The sequence below is a fragment of the Condylostylus longicornis genome, unplaced genomic scaffold, assembly GCF_029603195.1.
Source record: "Condylostylus longicornis isolate FDR11 unplaced genomic scaffold, ASM2960319v2 ptg000098l, whole genome shotgun sequence".
NCBI lineage: Eukaryota > Metazoa > Arthropoda > Insecta > Diptera > Dolichopodidae > Condylostylus > Condylostylus longicornis.
In genome coordinates, this window is record NW_026578066.1 from 1,260,153 (window position 1) to 1,280,588 (window position 20,436).

Consider the following 20,436-nt stretch of genomic DNA (forward strand, 5'->3'; position numbering starts at 1 on the left):
AAAAGGAAATCTTAAACGAACCTTGGATCTTAAGTGAAGCATGGAATGTTACTGAACAGAAAAGAGACATATAAGAAAACAATCATTAACTGACAACAACAAAAATTTGAGGAACTTACACAGATTAATATGCGAAAGAATTAAGAAAACGGCAAATAGTGTGTGATAAAAGAAAGTTCTTCAACAACATAGCCAGAGAAGCTCAAGCTGCTTTCAAGAAAAACAGAATCCATACCAAACTAATATAAATTATAAAAGCCTGTTATAACAATGCCGAAGCAGAACTTAGTTCCACCATCTAGACGACAATGATAGTCAGACAGGGATGATCCCTTTCCCCGTTGCTGTTTATCATTGTATAAGAGAAGTCTACGATGGATCAGTTGCCAGCTCGCAAATAAATTGCAAAGCCTGAAATATGCTGATGACGTCGTTCTATTGACTCACTAAGTTGAAGATATACAACTCATCATAAGTAAGTTAGCAGAGAAAATAGAAAGAATAGCCCTGAAAACAAATATATCCAAGACCAAGCTGATGAAAATTAGCAACACGATTTAGGCCTCCGTTTGCGAAGAGGATACCCCCATTGAGATGGTATCAGAATTCGAATACCCAGGTACGACAATAATAAAGGTATAGATGGCAATACAAGGTATGCCTTTAGTAGATTATGGATAACCTTAGAAGTCAACCCGTATAACATATACAACCAAAATAAATATTCAACGCATGTGTTAAATGAATACTGCTTTACGGTGTCCAAAGCTGACATACAAAAGATACAGGTCTTCGTTAATAAGTGTCTCAAGGTTATATGTGGGTAATGACGAAACAATATCTAATAGAAATGCAAACAAGAAGAAGGTAATAGAAACGGATTGGTCACGTATTAAGGCGCCAAGCAACATCATTAGTACATTGTAAACCCTGACAAAAGGACGAAGAAATGTGGGGACCCCAAAAGAGACATTGAGATGAAGTATGGAAAAAAAATTAGAGCTAACCAATAAGTCATAATTTCCTGTCGGAAACTGACTGGAACAAAACAACCATAATTGGAGAGGCTTTATTGAAGCCCTATTTTAAATTTAAATTTTATAAAATTATAAATAACAATGTATAACAAATATTCAGTAGAGTTTATGCACACATATAACTACATTAAAGTTAATAATAATAGAATAAAATATTCACATGCAACATCCTTTAAATCCTTAATTTTATCCATTTTTACTTACATTCTTAAATTGTTTCTTTAAATAATATTATATTTTATTGCTATATACTTGCGTATACACCAATATATTATAGGATCAGACAATTAAATTTAGCGTGTTATCATTCTATAAACTAATCTCATTCTAAAACACTTAAAATATTTGAAGAAGAACGAAAAGAAAAAAAAATATTATCTTCTCAAAGGCTCTAACAACAATTTATTTTTTTTTTTCTGAGTCACATAAAATCTTCAACGATTTTATTGAATGACATTTTAATATTTTTGTCCTTGATTCGAAGTTTATTATACAAAATCCAAAAATATTTAATTTGCCATAATACAAGAAAATTTTTGTAATCATAAAATGCGTAAAATAAAAAAAAATTTTACAGCTCCCCCATTTTTTGCAATGCTCCTTCTTCTTTGAATAATTGCGAGTGTTTTTAAGTAATTTGGAGAAAAACAGAAAATTCAGCATAAAAAATGTCTTTTATATAGATGATTTTCATTTCAGAGAGATTTTTTCAATTTAAATGGTCTCATTTTTTAGAATTTCTGAATTATTTTTAAATTTAATCTTAATAAAAAAAATTATAATTAAGAGAGTCCTAAAATTATAAAAATGAAAATTTCTTTGAAATTTTCATTTTAAATTTTATTCTATGTTTTTCCCACAGGAAAACACGCAGTGTCTTCTCTAAATTATGCGGTCGAAAATGAAAATTTTGTTTAATTTTATTCTTAAAGGAATTTTTTTGGGATTCAATTAAATTTGAACATGGTCTCGGACATGTTTTTAATTAAAAAAAGAAAAATTTTGATTTCTAAAGAAATTTTAATTTTTTTTTTTAAACAAAAACTTTTGAATCCTCTTTCTAACTCATTATATATTAAAATTTGCTAGGGAAATTAAGAATAATTTGTTTCTTTTAATTATATTTTTTGAATATTTTAAGTTTAGATTTAGATTAATTCTTAGTATTGAGACAGTTTCCTATCACACAAGAATTAAGAAGAAAAATTTATTACTTTAATTAAACAAGCAGCTTAGAGCAATATAAATTGCATATATTTAGGATCGTCTGTATCGTACTAGCGACTGAATAGTAAAATATCAAATTAAGCCACTTATTCCAAAAATAATAGAATTTTTCAAAAGTACATATTTATTTTTTTAACAACCGTTCACTTAATTTAGCTACAATTACCCGAAATATGTGCAGAAATATGTCTGAGCACAAAATCTTAAAATAAATTTTTTTTCTAGCGAAAATTTTCTCTCTTTATCTTAGCGTTTTTATTATTTGAACTAGCATTAACTAATATAATATTTTGAAAAACAAGTTTCTTGCTCTTGAATTTTAGACAAATTTATATAATAAATCTGATCAAACAAATGTAAATGTCCTAACTAATTGTTGTTATTCTTATTATTAATGAAGAAGACAATCTCAATACCTATAACAGCACAATAAAATATTTACATGGTGTTTAGTAAAAAAATTCCACAGGCAATAACAAAATAATTGTAAATTTAATAAAAATATAAAATATTGAAAATAATTTCGTTTTGTCTTAAAATATTCATTACAGATAGAAAAATATGCAAAACCAAACAATTAATTATGGATTTAATAACGAATTTTTATGGAAACATAATCGATTGTACGTAATTCTAGCAAATTCATAGTTTCAGTTTTAACGAGCCAAAACTAAAAATTTACATAAAAAATCCTTTTACGAATTTAAGCGATCAGAAACACTAATGATCTTATAATTTTTAAAATATTGAAATTTTGAAGTAATGTCTTTTAGCATTTAGTGCTTACATCCAATATTTGAAACGTAGAATAGATAAAATCTTTTGTATTTCACACGACACAATACAATATACACATATATGTATTAATTTGTCTCTGACAGGTGAATTACGTGTCAAAATATGACCATATTATTTAAGACAACAGATTAAAGTATGATTCTTATCATAGATACGTATGTGTTTATGTACACGTATGTATCTCTTAATACATTTAAAATAATTTTGAATTAATTCATATACACCTACACAAAATTTAGAAATAATACTGTTTTGTAGCAGATTCTCTTTTGATGTGACGTCCATAAATTGAAGAATATACTACGTATATTCTTTATATTCTTTATTTATTCTTTTGCTTCGTATGTAAGCGTGAAAGGAGATTTAAAGAGAAAATCTTTAATTTCAAATAAAATATTAGTGTAAAGGATAAAATATTCAGGAAAATAATTTTTATTATACATTATATTTATTAAGTTTAAACTTAAAGATTATTTCAGTTATTGAATATGGAATTTTGATTTAAATTTTCAACTTACTAAATACAAAATATTTAAACGTGTAGAATACTTTATTATGACAGTAAACTAGTAATGTCCATTATTAGGCATCATTATATTGCGTTCAAATCAAACTTTAATTACAAATTTACGCCATCTTATAGCTAAAAGATGAAACATCATTTAATCTACATATATTAATGGTCACTATCAATATCAGTTACTAAATCGTGCTGCTATCATTTATATGAGGAAGAAGAGGTTATTTATGATTACACTGGAAATTACAAAGTCCAGTCTAAAACTGTTTCAGTTTAATCAAACAAATCAACAATTTTTTTAAAATTGTATTGGAAAACTTCTCTTAGCTTTTCGAATTCTTTAATTGTTTGCACAGTAGTTTTGCGCTTATACATATATTTTGAATTATGGATTTTTTGTTCTAATTAAAATAAGAAATAAATTAATTGTGAGATATATAGGGTAAAAAGCTCATTAAAACTAATTTAATTATGATTCACCTAAAAATTTTCGTAAGGAATCAAATATTTCTCGTTATTTCACTGATCTGAAGCTAATAAATAAACAATTAGAAATTGCATATCCTTAGGGGCACTTATTTTAGACACATTGGCTCGAATTATAATTCAAGAAACAAATTCCCTTAAAAGAATTTTGTTTTGAAATTTTAACGAGAATTCCATTTTAAATTCAATGTAATTAAAGTTCAAATATTATGATTTTTTTATGTGTGTGTATGTACGAGTATAAATATGTATGAGCGCTTACGATACTTTATATTATATCTGTTTACGTATAACAGTTGAAATAATAATCTTCCCCAAATAAATTTGTAAATCATTATACTTTTACGGTAAATGTTTTAATGTCCTAAATAAATAATATAAAGCAAAAATGTAAACATTTCATAATTTAAAATTTCTACATAAAAATTTTAAAACCAAAAATATAATTTTGTATTTTTTTATGAAACAATCGTCCTTTAAATTTTTAATGCATTTTGTCCTTTAAATTTTTTAATAGATTTTGTTACATATATTAAAATATAACATTAAATTACTGTTATATCATTTTATAATTCACAAGTTTAGAACAAAATATGTGCAATATAGACGATTTAAAATCCCGAAATATTTTTTTTTGGCTAAGAATTAAGAAGGAAACTTTATGTTCTATAAGCAAAAATAAATTTACATTTTTTAAAATAAATTCAATTTTTAATATTCAAAACACATTTTTATGCCATTCACATAAATGGGAAGTAATAATTGAATTCATGCGATTTTTTTAACTAAAAATGAATTAAATGAGTTCTTAAAAAAATTATTATGCAATTTAATTATGAATTATAATAGATTTGGGGAGCTCAATTCTTTAAAATAAAATGGACGATTAAAAATTATATTAGTTTTACAAAAATAGAAAACAATAGCTGAAATAGTTATTAAAAAAACTCTTTTAAAAAATATCGATTTGAGAAGATGTCGTTAATAACACGTTTCAAACGTTTAACCCTATATAAAAATAATGAGAAAATTTTTATTTTTATAGAATAGTTTTACAGTAAATTGAAATTCGACCGCATTCCTTTAAAATTCCATATTCGATTTAAATTTCCAGGTGATACGCAATTCTATAAATGGTATGTCACTTGTACATGCTTCTATTGTTTTAAACATGAGTGTTATATATGTATACATAGTGTAGTGACATATTCTCATATGATATCTAATGCAAAGCAATGTGTATATTTCAACAACCTGAATATGTATCCAGCTTTAGTTGAAAAATAAAAATATTTTTATTGACACACCGAGCAAATTAAATTAAAAACTTTTTTTATATTATAGACATTAAAATAAAAAGAAATTGTCGGAGACCCAAAACTAATGTCCAAAATTTAAAAAATTTAAAAAGATTTTTAACCTCACATTTTTTTAAATAATATAAAATTTTACACACCACAAATTTTATGCAAATAATACTATAATTTTTGGCATTTAAGCTGCATAATATTTCATAAATTGGCGATGTAACCCACATTCGGCTGATTTTATTATGAAAGTTACATCTGACAATCACCATTAAGAATCTTTTTGAACAGTCAACTACTTGGAAGGTTCGGATATTCAGCGAAGCACCAATTGATTCAAAACTTCTTTTTGAGCTAAAACTCGCAAATGGTGAGATAACTGGAAATAAATTTGCTTTCACAGCTCAAAAAACCGATATAAATCCCAAACTTATCCCACAGAATCAACCACCAGTATAAAAAGCCTTAGAAAAGTCGAGTAAAGACAGGAGAATGACCTTGCTATCATCAAAATAAGAAGAAAACCCTAGCAAAGCCTGAGTGAAAGTCATGTAAAAAATCATTACGAAAAATGTAAACTATGATTTGGTCATGAACCAAGATCTCTAAAGCCTTCAATAACGTCAGCTAAATTGTGATCGGCCGAACGTCACTAACAAATGGAAATTATTTTTTTGAGAACAGGAATCACTTAAGTATACTTCCAATAAGTAGAATACCGAGATGCAGTCAGAACAGTGTTGAAGAAATGAGTTTCGGAAGGAGTAATAACGAGAAGAAGGATCTTTACAAATTTATTTTGAAATTCATGTAAACAACCCAATCTACGTCTTCCGCACGGTTTGTAAATATTTTCTTAAATACCAGTGTATTCTAATCAATTTTGAATACTTTCCCTATTAATCCTCGAAAGAAATTAAACTTTACACGAGTCTATACGAAAATTAATAAAAAATAAAATAAACAAATTTTCTAGTACACAAAAGCCATCTTTAATATAATTTTTATTTTTAAGAATAAAATAATAAAATATTGTCACAAATGTATTAAAAATAACCAGAAAATTGTAATAAAACAGCACGAGTCAACCAACCGATTGATATTACAAATTTTCTACACATTATATACAAAATTATTTTTTATGTATTTCAACATTATACACATACAGAATACAGTTAATATGGCAACATAACCAGCATCCACAAATTAAAATGTGTACAAAAGTTAATTGTTTTTTTCTTCTCTATATTAATTTATTTTTATTTTCAAATATACATATAGATAAACTTGTATAAATTGTACGTGTCTCCTCACTAATATTGTATAAAATATGTTCTGTACATTTAGAATTCAAAAGTAAGTAAAACCATTTATTTATTTCTAGAAAATTAAGACCTTCACAATCATATATGTATGAGCATTAAATATATGCAAACACTTAAATTTATCTTAGAAGAACTTACTATTGATATAATAAAGTAGTCTTTTAACACTTTTATAATAGTCCTTTGAATTATAAATTGTTTTACCAGATACAATAAAACAATAAAAGTAAAAGTTAGCCCTTTCATTCATTACACTATAAATAATTTAGATATACATTACACACATAGACCACAAACTATAATAAAATAAAGGAAATAGTTTGAATATTACAGAAACTACTATTCTATGGTTGATTCAACTCGAACTATTCGTTATTCTTAAAATATATTTATTTATAGCTTCCAATTTCGGAAATCGACATAATAATAAGGGAATTTTCTTTTTGATGGTGCTTTTAACCTTTTTCTTTATGATATAAACTCTCATATTAATGGTATCATCTACATTATTATGTTAAATTTCATCCGTATAGTAAAAATTGGTAAACATTTTTATCGCATACGTTTAAGCCTAAAATAGTATTAATTATTTATTTGTTATTATTTTTTTTATATTGGTTATAGGCCATAATGGTCTCATATATAGTAAGAATATCCAAAGGATTATCCAAAATTTTAAATTGCAAAAATGGAGTAACAATGCATCGCGTGCGGGGACGTGTAATTTAATTTCTGTAGAGAATTAATAGAGAAGATGATCAAAATTGACTAAAACATTTTAATATTTTATACATATATTTTATAATATTTTATATATTATCCAGCCAGCGTTTAAAAATCTATCATAGCTTTATCTTAATCTCCTTACAACATCCCCAGGGGATTGGCCGGCTCCTCCTGATGAATTCGAGTAACTACATTTTATATGTTGTAGTAAAATACATAAAAAATTATTTTGTACTTTGTACTGAGAAACCGTGTAGGAAATTTGTTATATAAGTGACAATTTTATAGTGGTGAGTACATAGTTCCCCTGGACTACACTTTTCCTGGAAGTGAAAGCACCCGCAATCCTGTTCTATGACGAAGAATGACTCCAGGGGTGAGAAGAGGTGTACTGACACTCTTTCCTGGCCAATTCATCGTCCGCTTAACTTCTCTTAACCACACCCAATGCTGTATAATTTGGTTACACCTGAAAATTAATTCAGCACTTCGATAACTGCTTGACTATTTATCAAAAGAAAATCTGCTGTCCTCGATATTCTCTTTTAAGGTTGTACCGTACGCACAATTCAATGGCGAACATCTCCAACTGAAGTATGATAAGGTACGTCCCGTTAAGTTCGAAATATTTAGTTCTTGACCAGATAACCCCGCAATCGTTCCTAAAACTAAAAATGTGCAATATCTATCCACCAACCATGTACGTAGCAGACAATGGGGTATAACCCAACTGGAAAATCTTTAAGCTTTACCTAGAATTGGTGAATACAATTTAATCGGTAATTTATCAAATCTCATTGAACCTCGATAACTTAAAAATGAAATTCAAATATATTTATGATGGTATATTATACATCATAAATATTTGAACTTTAAATGAAAAATTGGTCTTAATATAAAATTTTATTATACTGCCAGTGGGAAGTAAAAAGCAAACTAAACTTAATGGAACCCGCATTCTTATACAAATCCAATCAAAATTGGATATACAATATATATACATAATTGGCACATATACATATACAATTCTATTAGAATTTAGTGAACTAGAATTAATGTCTGAAATATATTTGCATTTAATTATAGCCATAATGTGATAAAGTGTAATAAAACCTTGTAAGGGATAAATTTTTATGTATAGAGTGTTTCAATTTTCAAAAAAATTTAATCAATTGACAATATTCTTGAAGTTCATTAAAAAACAGCATTTTCGCTATGTGTAAACTAGTTGCAGTTTCACTTAAATTATCGAATATTTTGATAGCTACCAAAAATATAGTAATAAAAATCTTATTGCCATTTTTGAAGTCGTTAATCTCGAATCTTCCAGCTCAGAATAAAATAAATTTTCGATATAAATTATTCCATGGTTTTTGCTAAGAGTCATGAACCATAATACTTTGTTTTTCAAACCAAAACCCTTTTTGCAAATGATGGCATGATTTCGTTAACAAATTTTTTATTTTATTGAAAAATTTTAGAAATTTGAAATTTGGAACACTCATTTTTACTTAATGTTATTACAATAATTTTCTTAGAAAATTATGGACTGATTTCATAATTTTCTAAAATATTTTTAGGTGCTATATGACTCTGCTATTGTATAGATAAATCCAATATATATATTAACTTCTATATGCACAAGGATATTGATATCAAATTTTTTTTTTATGAAAATGAATTATTTATTTCGATATATTGAAGGACATATACTCTTAATATAAAATATCTTAATAAAAATAAATTTTGCCAATTGGAATACTTAAAGTTAATTAAACAATACAGAAATATGTGGGTATATATACATATATATGTATACACATATAAAGCATGTAATATGAATTTTTTCTTCCAGGAAATAACAATAACATTATTTTATGTGTGAGTGACCTATACGAAGTAGAAGTAAAATTATAATAAATAAAATAGAATAAATGAAAAATAATCAAAAATTTGACTCTTATTTAATAATTATTAGCAATTTAAACAAAATATACTAAATTAAGAGTTATTAAATTAAACAAGATTTTTCAAATTAATTGATCCTAAATAAAGTATTTGAATTATTTCAAGTAGATTATTATAGAGGACTCGAATATATTTTTATATAAAATTTTAATAAGAAATAAGTGTTATAATCAAATCAGGCTTAAGAAATATACCTAAATAAGGTATAATCTACCTTAATTGAACGTGAACTACTATATGTGCGGCTTATCTCTAAGTAAACGAAGTTAATGTATATAGGTATATTGTAGATTCTCCTGGGGCAGTGTGTTGCTCTCACTCGTAGGAGAGGGGAGGTGCTGGGAGGCTTTGCTCTAACGATCTTCTGGTCCTCACAAGTTGCTTGAGTTCATCAGGAGGGTGGGTCTCAAGCGTGTGTTGTAGAGCATACTCCGCACTCGGATATGGGCGCACAATAGATCCTTATACGTGGTCGCGGTGCACTGTTGCCCCCGTTGTACAAATCTACAATCTAGGTATATACACGAATGTTACATGAACACCTATGACCAATTCTATAAAAAATTCTAAATATTTTTTTTTTATTTATAAAAAAATTTAATCAAAATTATTTTTAGGCGCAAAAGCAATAATCCTGCACAATAAAACTTAATAATTTTTATAATCTTTAATAAAAATTTCTATTCACTTAAACCTAAAAATATTATATACATACATAAATACAAATATTATATTTAAAAAAAAAATATTAATTTCCTTAATACACGCAAAATTTAAATTCATATATTTACAATTTTACTTTAAGGATATTTGTCCATTTCTATCTATACATGTAACATACGCTTATTATACGCGTGCATATTCGAGGTACACAAAGAAATAACTCAAATTTCATAAGAATATGAGGTATAAGTGGCGGTGCGACTTCTTATTTTTTTAATTTAAAAATGGAATCAACTATAAACATAACAAAAATATTAGATAATTGAACAAAAAGGACATTCAATTAATATTATGTATGTGTATAGACTTTATGTTTATAATATTATTTTTTTTTCTAAGAATAACATAGCCTGATATTGCGTATATATAAAGTGTGAATATGAAATTTATAAAAAAAACACATTTTTGTATTTACTTATTATTGTAAATTTCATTATAAAAGAAATAAATTGAATAATTTAAATCGTAAAACAAAGGGAGGTATTACGATCATTACAGATATACGAGTGTCGGGATTTTTCAGCAGAAATTCGTTTCTCCATATAGTATAGAAGGGAAACGTAAATATTTTTAAAGAAATGTCATTCTGTCAGTCTCTCTGTTTGTGTGTTTTTTCATGCATATCAATTTCGACTCAAGAATCAATATTATGATGAAAATTTGCAATTGAATTTGCTTTGAAAGATATAATGAATTGATCAACTTTATGAATATATCAGGAACAAATGCTCGTGTTGCCATGGAATATTAAAAGAATAGACCACACAAATTTTTTTCGAGAGAACTATAAACAGGATATACTAAATCTTTACTAACAGCCAATTTTACATTTAAAATTAACTTATTTATCCGGAATTTTTAAAATTAGTTATAATAAGGATTCCACGTTTACTAAATTTCAATATAATTCTATATATAAGATGGAATTGTAATTTATTTTAAATTTAAATGAATTAAGTGATATTGTAAAAGATTCCCTCAGTTAACTGAATTTTTCAAGCAATATGTATCTTAGGTTTTGAATTGGTACATGACTTAAATTACTTTTAAGTAGGTTATTGACTCCTAAATTTGAAATATAAGAGAAGATATTTCCGATTTGGAATTACACTTTCCAAATTAAAAAAAATTATTGAAAATATTATCAAGATTGAGGTAGACGAAATCAACTTGAAAAACAGAATTATTTTTTCAAAACATCTTTTAAAAATACTTTATTAATTTACTTTAAACGTGCAATAACAATAAAATAATATTTTTTTTTATCCTTTACCAATCAATTATAATAAAAAAAATACGAACTTTTCATTATCATTTTCTTAATAAAATTTTAATTAATCATTCAACTATTGTCGCCTTCTAATCCATAAAATATAATTAAAATAATTGAAAATGGCACAATTTGAAATTATAATAAATTTTTATTTCAAATTATTTTTAGAAAGCCTTTATTAATAGTTTAATAACATAAGACACAACAATTTGAAAACTAGTGAATTAAAACCTTTCGGTATATAAAGTATGATTAAAATATTGCATATCATATTCTAACCTACTGCACGGGTATGAAATTTCCTCCTATATTTTTTCAATTTTAAAATTAATTTTATCTTATCCTTTCGCAAGGAACAAAATAAAAACCTAAATTTATAGTAAAAGAAATCAATTAAAAATTTCATGTATCAATAAAATCTTATAAAATCCTAAACTCACTCCTTCATTAGGAAGGATGACACTTTACATCCAGGATACATGAAAATGCTTTTAACAACAGAAATTCGATAAATCACTAAAGTATCTTTTATTTCACTTCAATTAATTATAATAAAAATAAATTGGTTTAAAAATTAAAACTAAAAATAAATATTTTTTAGTTTTGCATTGGCAGCTTAAAATACGTAGTTTTTAATGAAGAAGAAAATTTATTTATAAATATTTATTCATCTTTTGAAAATTATTTTCTACAGTGTATGCATTTAAAACTTTTTTTTTTAATTCATTAAAACCTTTGTGATTACTAATGAAGATTAGACTCTAAAAATATAAGTCATCAAAGGCAGAAACATAGGAAAAAATAGAAATGGAGGTAGGATAAATTTACTGAAATCATACATTTTTTTCCCCCTGTAATTTAAATTTCCGCTAACCACTTGTTGACATGCATAAAATTTTTATATCAAATCTAAAAATTAATCAGAAAAGACTCTTGTATCCGAACGCTTATATCCGACAATTTCATTGAAATTTTCAACTCAAGAGGGTTTCGGAATTCTGTCTTAATGTTGTAAAATCTATTTCACATAATGCCATATAGTATAGTATATAAGAAAAAAAAATGTAATTTCTTTTTTTCCAAATTTTGAAGTAAGAAACAAATTTTTAGTTTTCTCACTTTCCGTAGTTTATACACAAAAATAACTTGGGCGAAATTTTCAAGAATATTTTATATAAAATATGTTCGCTTGTATTATAATATATTATTTAGTCTGTGATAATACATATGTCTATGACAATATATAGTCTATGATAATACATAATACATTAAAATAGCAATATTACAGTAAAATTACAACATTTATGTCAGTAAAATTATTTACATTTTGGTTATAAAAAATTTTGCACCACTTACACTTTGAATTTTAAAGAAATTAGAATTAATTACAACGCGATTAAAGTAATGAACTCAAATCTTAAAGACCATCCAACAATTAAGAATGACAATTTTATTTGAAAATATTCATGTAAATTTAAATCAAATTAGACGGTAATTCTTGAATTCAGTGATTAGTTAAATTTTCTTTTTATTAGCGCCCAAATTAGCGTCAAATTGTAAAAATGGAATTTAAATTCTCAATCCGGAATTGGAGAACGAAAATAATATTTATTTAATTTTTTAAAAAAAAATTTCCCATTTTCGTATTTAATTAAATATTACAATTAAAATTTACCTTAACATTAAAGTATATTTAGAATTCTTTGTATTTTTCTTTTTCGATAATATGACCAGAGCCAAAAAATTTCCAATTACACCCAAAATAAAAAATATTGCAACGATATTCAAGGAAAGACTTGATTTCGATGCAACATTATTTTTAAAAATTTCAATTCCATTTGAAGATCTATTCAATAAAGTTGGTGATATTGTTGTTGAATCATTTTGAATAATATCTGAATTCATTTTGATTAAAATATTTTTCACTTTTATACAAAAAAAAAAAAATTATTAAAAATTTTTATTAATAATAACGTTTATTTTAGTTTTTTTTTTATTATAAATAAAACTAAAAAAAAAAAATTTTCGAAAAAGTTTAAAAAATTATTTATTTTTCAATCATTTAAATTAAAAACTTTTTTCTTTAAATTTAAATATTTATATACTTTTATTAACAAAAATTTTTTAAGTGGTCAAACAAGTGCTTATCCTTCTAGTTACATACTGAAACTGAAATTAATAAAAAATTATTTTTTATTAAAGAATAATATTACTAGAGCTAAGCATCCTCTAGAATGAAAATGAAACTAATAGAAAATAAAAAAAATATAAAAAACAAAAATATATAACAAAAAAAAATAATAAACAGCAAAGCGCCAAAAACTTTCGCGGAAAAAAAGCTAAACTTATTATATTATCAGTGTTATATTTATAATTGAATATGGACAATATTTACAGAAAATTAAGCGATTGCGTTATTAAATGGGGCAATTTAATAATCCAAATGAGAATATTTTACTCATATTATGTAAGTTTTAGACTGCAGATATTTGTTATAAATTATATTTATAATTATTGAAAAGATAGAACATTATTATAATAAAAGAAAATCAAAAATAATTATGGGACTTACCCGATTTTATAATCGAAACCTTTAAATTTAAATTATAAATTGAACTTGATTCCAAAATTGAGTTATAGAATGGGATCCGAATTTTTTTATATAGTATATTGTATTAAAACAAATTTTAGGAATTATTATTAAATAACATAACAATAGGTGGTTTTTTTTATACGTATAACAGTAGATTATTTACATTTAAATTACAAAATTTTAAAACCACAAAGATAACGAAATAAAAACCAAATTTTAATAATTTTAAATTGAACGAATTTCATTATATAATTTTTATGTCATTTGCGAATGCTATTCTTAGTCTAGACCTAAAGAAAGTTTAAAAACAGAATACCTAATTAATTAGGTAACCAAAAAAAAAAAAAATCGAAAAATTAACAAAAATTTCGGAAAACTCATTCAGTAAATCATTTTAAAATAGAATTTCGATTAAATTGAAATTCCCCAACAATATTGTAATACGCTCTTTTTTGTATTATAATACTTACGATTACCCCTAAAAATTAATAACTGATATAATTTTTAACTAATATATGAGAATATAGAAAAAAATATAAGCATTATATTTCAATTAAGGAGATGGTATTCTTTTATGTATTTTTGTTTATGTGCATTATATATATATATATTATACACAGAATATTAAACATTCAACTGAATTAAACATATTCACACAAATTTACTTCATTCATTTTGTATCATCTATATGTGTGCAATAATAATTACATTACACTTACATTACAAACATATTATGTATGAATTTTTTTCATTTAAAAATATGAAAAAACAAAGTCAAAATAATTTTTATAATCGATTTGACCGACCATATTTATTTGAAATTTTTTTATCATATGGAATTCTTTATTTAGCAAATAATTTATTCGAAATAGAAAATAATGAAAGCTAATATAGAATAAAAAAAATTTCTAGTCTTGAAAATCATTGAATTTGGAAATTTTTTTATTCAAATATTTTAATTCATATCCGAATTGATTCAGGAACATGAAAACGCCTAAAAATATGCAAAATTCCGAATTTTATTTAAAAATAAAAATTTTCATATCAAAGATGAAATTTTCATGAACAAATTCATATATTCAAACTTTTAGAATAAAAATAGTAAAAATAATTCTAATTGTACAGTCTTTATAACTAGAATACAATATTAAATTTAAAATAATCAACAATAATAATTTCTAAGCCAAACTGCGTGAATTTAATTTGGAAGACAGACACAAACATACATATATACATAAATAGAAATAAAAAAATTGCGAAAATTGGAACACGTTCTCATTATGATATTTTGCCAAAATAAATTAGTCATAGCAACATCTAAATAAATATAGCATATCATTTTGATATTATGCTATAAAACTCGTACGGCATTGTGCTAAAATATCCTTAAATTGAAAACAAAAAATGTGATTAATCATTTCTAAACGTGTCAACAGGTATAGGAAGTATATTTTACTCTTTTTATTTTTAATTTTTATTTTATAAAAGTAGAACAAAAATTTTTTTTTCATTTTCATTCTACACAGAAATTATAATCGACATAAAGCAATAATATAGTTGTTATACATATATAATATGTTCACATATTTATACCTGCATATATATAATTTATAGGCTTGTATATAAGCCGGGAAAACTTTGTTAATAAAATTTTTAATTATTATTATTTATTAACAGAAAATATTATTATATATAGAAAGAAACCGGCCGGTTTACATGAAATTGATCAAAAAATAATTTTAAAAACTTTTTCTTTGGTATATAGATTATAAATAATATTAATCAATTAAGAAACTTTAAATACTAAAGAAAACGCAATTTAAAACAACTTAAATAAGCTGAGGCGTAAATGATAATTCCATTTAATATGCAATTAATTATAATTATTAAAATACAAAATTCTAAAGAAAAGACCATACATAAATAATAATTGGTCTTCCTATACAATCCAATCAAAAGGTAATAAACAATAGATAATTATAATAGAAAAAAAATTATAATTTTCAAAAAAATATTGACCAAGTCGCATAATAAATTATTAATATTTACCAAAATAAAACAAATAAATTAGAATGATTTAAGAACTTTTTTGTTTTTGGAGACTTGCCGGTTACCATATTTTCAATTTTTTTTTTTATATACAAAAACAAAGGTAAGAAAACCTTTAAAAAACAACATTATTAAGAAAAGCTTCTTTAAAAATGTATTGCTATAATATATATAACGTGACCAAAGTAAATATAAAAGTAATAAAATAAATTTTTGTATTTTACGCCATTAACAATGAAAAATGAAAACTAACTATATTTAATATATAATTATTTATGTATATGTAAGTATTTATAAAGGATTGTATTAAAAGATAAAAACAGCAAAAAAAATTATTGGAAATTATTTTCTTAGAAATGTATTTCATAAACAGTCTAAGTCCAATTAAATAATTTAATAATTTTATTTCAAATTTAAATTTTTTTATAATCTAATATTATGCGAATTTATTCCTAATTGTTCCAGAATAATGAATGAAATTGTAAAAAATTACAATTTTATTTTTAAGAAACTAAATTTTAATTCAAAATTACCTAAAATAAATTTAAAATTTTTTTCACCATTAATTCAAATTTGAGTTACATTATGGCGCCACTTATATTTCTAGAATGTATTTTTGCTGAATTTGAATGCCATGAGAAAAATCTCAAACTTAATAAATTAAAACATTAAATATGTTTATAAATTCTCTTACTAGTAGGTATAAGCTAACCACTTCGAAAATTCTTCAATTTCCAAAATTTGTAGTTTTATACAATTTTGAACACCGCCAAAATTTATATTATTAATATACGTTTAATTTAATTTTTAATAAAAAATCTAAAAGAATGACAACAAAATTTTCATTTTTTAATTTATTCTAAGTATACTTCCATTTCAATTCCCTCTAAATTCATTTGCTCTTAAAAATATAGTGACAGAGGTATGCAAATTTTGCTAAATATGATTAATATTAATTTGTCAACCAAATACAAACTAGTTGTGAAAATTTTAGTTCCATTCGCATTCATTCTAAATTCTTGAAATTCCAAAGATTTTCTTGAATAAATCTGTAAAATATTTTTATATATCAAAGTTTTTAATCTATTTTATTCAAAATATGATCAAGATTTTAACAAAAATAAAAAACCAAACATAAAAAATTTTTAAAATCTATCATTCTACGTGATTTCCTAGAGGAAATTTTAATTAAATTTTAACCAAATTTATTTGAAATTAAAGAAAAAAAAAACTTTATTCATCTAAATATAAAAATTCCTATCACTCTCTATTATCAATTTTATTAAATTTCACTTTTAAATATCATTTATTCAATTGTTCTTATGTATCTTTTAATAAAATTAAAATTTTTAAAATTATTTTATATTAAGCATTCTATTTAATTAATATTCAATGTACAAAATGCATTCAAAACATTACGCACCTATATCTGATGCAAAAGAAGTACGAAAAAAGAAAAATTCAATTTAATATTCTATATGTACATTCACAATATATATATATATATATATGTATATATAATGCGATATATACACGTAGATATATATAATAAACATACATATAATTATAAAATTTTTAATTGAAAAATTATTTCATCTTTAATTAAGAATCACAGCATTGCATTAAAATTTTTTTTTCCTTTTGCTTTTTTAATTTTATTATTTTGCCCCCTATGAACATAAAATGAATTCATAATTTAAAATTGAATTAAATAAATGAATATATACCTTTATTATATTATCGTCATTAATTTTATTTATTTTAGAATCATTTGCTTTATGATGCAATAAATAATATTATGATAATAATAATAATAGTAATTTATATTCTAAACTGTACTCTATTATTATTTCCATAATAAACTTTTACTTTTAATTTAGATCAATAAAAAATAATTTTTAATTTCTTACTATATAAGTACATACATATCTGAAAATTATTTAACAATATATTTTAATTTGATACACAAGCTGTTTTAAAATAAAATGTAATTTTGTAAATTTTTATTATATTTTAAAGGTAAAATAAGAATCAAAAATATTAGGTACGCCTAGGCCCTAGACGATTGTTAAAACGCTTAAAAAAGCTAAACGGGATCATATAAAATTTTTTGAATTAAAAATGCATTTAAAAATTGTCTTCAGAATTTTTTAAAGAATTTACATAAACTAAATTAAATTGTGTTTATCTAGCTATTTTATTAAACAAAGACCTAAAATTTCAAATACAAATATCAATTATTCACTTTCAAATTCAAAATTTATAGGCAAATTTTTTAAATTCAATTACTGAAATATTTCAATGAAATACACCCTATACGATAATTCAATTTAAAACTCTTTTGTATAAATATTTCAAAAAATATAGATTTATTCAATTTGTTACCTGCTGTTCTTTTAGGAAAAGGTATTCAGGTCAATATTAGTGCAGTTTCTTTTATCAATATCATAAATATTCCTTTCAATGTATTTTAATTTTCAATTTTTTATGAACCAAATATAAAGCAACAAAATAAAACAAAATAAATTTTCTAAATACGAAAATTTAAATTTTTTAAAAATGTATGCATAAATCCTGCATATAGATCCTGGTCAAAATTTGACTATAACTTATACAGACACGTTTCAAGTCTCAAAAAGATTTTTTTTTTTCGAATATTTAATAAAGTTGTTTAAACAAATCCCAATATTATTTATGTATTTCAAAAATTTTTCAGTAGATATTAAATTTTTTTCCATCACTCACTAATTACTCAAGAGTTTTTGGTACAAAATTTAACAATGCAAAAAAGATTAAAAAAATTCACTCGATATATTATGATTTTAAAATTATATAAACTCATTAAAATTCTTTAAGCCTACAGAATTTCAAAAAGAAAAAATAATAATGGAAACATGAACAAAGAAAATAATATTTAAATAAATACGTACATACATATGAATGTATATTAGTAGATTTAAAATTCAAAACATAGATCAAAATAAAATAAAAAAAAAAAAAACTAAAAATTTGGTTATTATTTGAAAAAGTTTGCATACCATACAGTAATAAATCCCAAATCCTTAAAGGTTATTTTTGAATGAAATCAAGAAAAAGCATAAATTTGAATTATACATATGAAAAGATACACTAGATAGATATGTACATTTAAATATATAAAAAAAATACCATTTATACATACATATTTACGTATACATATTTATTTAAGGGACGATGTTGGATACTAAAAAATATATACTAAATCTAATATATCAAAAATATACTGAAAAATATATTGCAAACTATTCAAAATAAGGTCAAAACCACAAAAATACAATCTTTATATTTATGGTTCATATTGTAAAGTCTAATAGATTTATTAAAAATTTATTCTATTCAACTGAATAATATTGTTTTATACAATAATGTTCATATATAAATTATATTGTACATATATATATATCTTCAAAGTTTACAAAATTTAAATAAACCATTTTACAAGTATCAGATTTTCTCTTTAACAAAAAATTCAAATAAGTATGAAATTGTAATAGAGGATCCCTGATTTAAGTGAATTACAACCAAACCTAACTAGAATAATACAAAAAAATAAAAATTTAATTTTTATTTTGTTCTATTAAAATTAATAGAATAGGTCCTTTTTCTTTATTACACATTTGAGTTCATTAACTACATAAATTGTAATAGCCATTAATAATTAGAAAATTGCAATGTAAATTTAGATTCTATCTGAAAATGAATATAAATACCAAAGATCGATCATAAGCGTAGAATGTATCAACAGTAGAACTCAATCATAAAAATTAAATGACTGATGCATTTGAGTTCATTTTATTAACAACAGTTTATTCCGTATATTTTATAAAAATTATTAATAAATACAAGTTCAAGTTTTCAAAAATGTAATTCTGTTCCAGACGATTATCATAGATTTCCGTGTAATAATTCTCACTCATAACATTTTGCCTCAAAAGATCGCCTTTTATATTTTAAATTTACACTTTAATGTTGATTTCTAATGCCAAATTTAAACATATTATTTCTTTCAAAACATTTTTTATATTTTAAGAAGAATATTTGAAATAAACGCAAAGAGAACTGGGCGCTTTAACCAACATAAACATATTAACATAGCTCTAGTAGAACCAACAAAAAATACAAAATATTTGATTTTTTATTGAATGAATAAATTTACTAATGTAAAAAAGAAAACCACAAAAAATTTTTATGCAATATAAATAACATTGTAATTTGTATATTTATTTATATTTGAAAAATCTTTCTATTTACACATTTTATAAAATATGATTTATGTTTGTTGTTGTATATTAAAATACAGTATAGTAAAATATTTAAACAAACAAACATTTTATTTTATTGATATACAAACTAAATCATAATTAT

General features: G+C 23.4%; 1 protein-coding gene across 1 annotated transcript in view; it reads right to left on the bottom strand.

The window, feature by feature from the left end:
• The window catches only part of LOC129613945 (uncharacterized), a 29,574-nt gene extending 16,279 nt beyond the window's left edge, over positions 1-13,295 (bottom strand). The window contains exon 1 of the mRNA XM_055528294.1: positions 13,066-13,295. Within this exon, the coding sequence (XP_055384269.1) occupies positions 13,066-13,295 (230 nt within the window). The remainder of the gene's footprint in view (positions 1-13,065) is intronic.
• Between the last annotated feature and the right edge of the window lie 7,141 nt (positions 13,296-20,436).